The sequence below is a fragment of the Peromyscus leucopus genome, chromosome 7 (assembly GCF_004664715.2).
Source record: "Peromyscus leucopus breed LL Stock chromosome 7, UCI_PerLeu_2.1, whole genome shotgun sequence".
NCBI lineage: Eukaryota > Metazoa > Chordata > Mammalia > Rodentia > Cricetidae > Peromyscus > Peromyscus leucopus.
The window spans coordinates 35,401,964-35,405,681 of NC_051069.1; the positions used below are offsets into that span (position 1 = coordinate 35,401,964).

General features: G+C 44.2%; 1 protein-coding gene across 1 annotated transcript; it reads left to right on the forward strand.

Moving 5' to 3' along the window:
* The first annotated feature begins 921 nt into the window (after positions 1 to 921).
* LOC114684933 (olfactory receptor 151-like) lies at positions 922 to 1,851 on the forward strand. Its single transcript, XM_028859483.1, has one exon. The coding sequence runs from the start codon at positions 922 to 924 to the stop codon at positions 1,849 to 1,851; it is 930 nt and encodes a 309-aa protein (XP_028715316.1).
* The last annotated feature ends 1,867 nt before the right edge of the window (positions 1,852 to 3,718 follow it).

Sequence of the window (3,718 nt, forward strand, 5' to 3'; positions counted from 1 at the left end):
ACTATACAATTGAACAGGCAATCCTCCTGCCTCCACCTCCTGAGTGCTGGGATCCTATGTGTCAGCCATCTTGATCAACTTTTGAATGAATATTTTTAAATGTGATTTGTCCCATGATATTTCCACAACCAACTTTTAAACTGATGTTACTGTGTCTCAGACACAGAACTTGACTTGCAACTCAATACGAGAGGAATCATCCTGACCAGGTCATCCTGACAGGGCACCTATTTCAAATATTAGAATGTTCATTAACTGAATATTTAGAAATTGCATAGAGGAGGCCTGAGAGATGTCACAGTAGTTAAGAGCACTTACTGCTCTTGCAGAGGGCACAGGTTCCATTCTCAGTACCAACATGTCTGCTCACAAATGTCTGGAATTGCAGTACCAGGGAATCTGATGCCTCTTCTGACCTCCACAGACTCCTGCATGCATGTGATAAACACACATACACTCGGACAAACACACATACACATAAATTTTTAAAGGAAATTGCATACATGACAGTTATGAACTATGAAAATGCCTCTGGTTAGTTACAGAGTTGAGAAACATCAACATCCCTAGAGAAACTGCTGAAACAGAATCCTGGTCTCCAACATAAACTTTTGGTTTAATGCCTATGAAATGAAACCTGATAATTTGTGTAAGAAGGTAACTGCTGGCCCAGAACCACAATTCTGAGACATGTGTGAAACTGGTAAGAAATTCAGACCTCTCCCCTATGGCTCTCAGCTTCAAGATCTCTGAAACCCTAGGCTAGCTCTGACACCAAAGAGCAGCAGTGTGGAGAAGATGCATCTGCCACAACCAGAGCAGCTCAGCAAGTGTCAAATGCAGAAAACCAAGACAGGAGAACAAGGACAGCCCCTCACAAGCTCCTTCTCTCCCACCCCACAGGACTCCCATCCAGACACAATGGCTGCAGAAAATCACTCCATGGTGACAGAGTTCATCATCAGGGGGTTAACTAACAGGCCAGAGCTCCAGCTGCCTCTCTTTCTCCTCTTCCTGGGGATCTACACGCTCACCATGGTGGGAAACCTGGGCATGATCACCTTGATTGGACTCAACACACATCTTCACACACCCATGTACTTCTTCCTCAGCAACTTGTCACTCCTGGATCTTTGCTACTCCTCTGTCATTACCCCCAAAATGCTCATCAACTTTGTATCTCAAAGAAACCTCATCTCCTATGGGGGGTGCATGTCACAGCTCTACTTCTTCCTTGTTTTCGTCATTGCTGAGTGTTACATGCTCACTGTGATGGCCTATGACCGCTATGTGGCCATCTGCCACCCCTTGCTTTACAACATCATCATGTCTCCTGCCCTCTGCTCCCTGCTGATAGCTTTTGTCTATGCCATGGGACTCATTGGCTCAACAATAGAGACTGGTCTCACGTTAAAACTAGACTTTTGTGCAGACCTCATCAGCCACTACTTCTGTGAGATCTTCCCCCTCATGAAACTCTCCTGCTCTACTACCTATGATGTGGAGATGACTGTCCTCTTTTTAGCTGGGTTCAATATCATTGTCACAAGCTTAACTGTACTCATTTCCTATGCATTTATCCTCTCCAACATCCTTCGCATCAGCTCCACTGAGGGCAAGTCCAAAGCCTTCAGCACCTGCAGCTCCCACTTTGCCGCTGTGGGCTTGTTCTATGGATCCAGTGCATTCATGTACTTAAAGCCTTCCACAGCCAGTTCCCTGGCCCAGGAGAATGTGGCTTCTGTGTTCTACACCACAGTGATCCCCATGCTCAACCCCTTGATCTACAGTTTGAGGAACAAAGAAGTGAAGGTTGCCTTGGACAAAACACTGAGGAGAAAACTCTTTTGATGTAAACGTTGATCTTTCTCCATGTAAGAATAAGTGATTATACATACCTATACAAAAACCTCCACAAGCCTACTCAGCTGTGAAGCCAAAACAATCACTTCCCTCTATGATTGAGTATGTGTTCCTTCTACTTATTTCCTCCTTTCTTCTGCAGCTAGCTCTTATTCTCATTTGTTGAATTTTTAAGGTCTGTGGTGTTTTGAAAGAAAATGGCCCCCAAAAGGAGTGGCACTATTAGGAGGTGTGGCTTTGTTGGAGTTGGTGTGGCCTTGTTGGAGGAAGTGTGTCACTGTGGGGGTGGGCTTTGAGCTCAAGCCACATCCAGTGTTTCAGTCCATTTCCTTTTGCCTTCATATCAAGATGTAAAACTCTCAGTTCCTTCTCCAGCACCATGTCTTCCTGCATGACACCATGTTGCACCATGATGATAATGGACCATGCTGTGGAACAATCTTTTTGTACAGTTTAGGTATGTAGTACTATCATTGATTAACAAGGGGCTGACTGGCCAATAGCTGGGCAGCAAAAGATTAGGTGGGACTTCCAGGTGGGAGGAAGTGCAGGAAATAAGGGCAGAGTCAGGGGAGTCACCAGGAGATGCAAAGAGAAGCAAGATGAACATGCCATGCTGAAAAAAGGTACTGTTAGTTATTTAGCTGCGTTGTGTTCTTACCCTGCAAGGAAATGTCATGAAACACGACAGAATCCACTTATAAGAGTTTATTAGAGTTAAAGGGACAGAGTGCGCAGGCCTGTGGGAGAGACACGTGCGTGGAGAAGAAGAAGGAACTGGGAAGCATGGCGCTCCACTTTAAAACCGGCTGGGGGCGTGGCCAGGTCACGTCACTACTCCACGCGTGTGCATAGATCACATGGTCACGTTGCGCGCTTACATATCCATGTAGCGTCACGGATTCTGGTCATGCAAGATGCCTTGGCCGGAACTTGCTAGGCGGAGGTGTCCGGCCTGACCGGAATTGGCTAGGCGGAAGTGTCCGCCTGGTAAATGCGACCGTGTTGTGAACCCTTCAGGTACGACCATACAGCAGAACATAGATAAGAAATATGTGTTAATTTAAGTAAGAACTAGTTAGTAATAAGCCTAAGCTATTAGCCAAGCAATTATAATTAATAATAAGTCTCTGTGTGGTTATTTGGGAGCTGGCTGGTGGGACAGAGCTGACCGGCAGTTCCAATGAAAAACTCCACCTACAAGACTGAATCTCTGAACTGTAAGCAAGCCACCCTGATTAAATGTTTCCCTTTATAAGGGTTGCCATGGTCATGGTGTCTCTTCACAGCAATAGAAATCCTAAGACATAGTCATTTTTCTTTCATTTGGGATTCATTTCCTCCTTCCTAAATCCTTTATTTAACAGTTAATGTTTTGTTGTAACGTATAAATTAAACATCAGCATTACAACTTGAGAGTTATTCATGATCTTATTACTGTCCATGTGAAAATATTAATTCGGTTCTGACATTTTTCACATAAGATTACACACATCAGAATGAGCCGTCCTATAAATAATGAAGTTGTGCACTGCCCCTTTCTCATCAGAATACTTCCTCTTTCCCCTTCTCCTCCCAAGTTATTCCTCCACAAGAATATCAACATGACATTTTATGTTATGTCCTTAGCAACTGTTAAGGTTTGAGTTTGAAATATCTACCATAAACTAAGAGCTTAGTGGGCAGTTGAAGCCATGATGGGGCTCTGAATTCATAAACAAGCTAATCTACTGGTAGATGCTGATGGCAAACAACAGAAAATGCACCAAAGCTGTCTATGAAATCTGAAAAACCCAAGATTCCTCACAATTATCCTGTGCCAAATTCCACAGGCCACATGTAGGCGAGCAGCTAC

Excerpts from the sequence above, each read along its gene's own strand:
- LOC114684933 (XM_028859483.1), top strand. The coding sequence starts at position 922 with ATGGCTGCAGAAAATCACTCCATGGTGACAGAGTTCATCATCAGGGGG.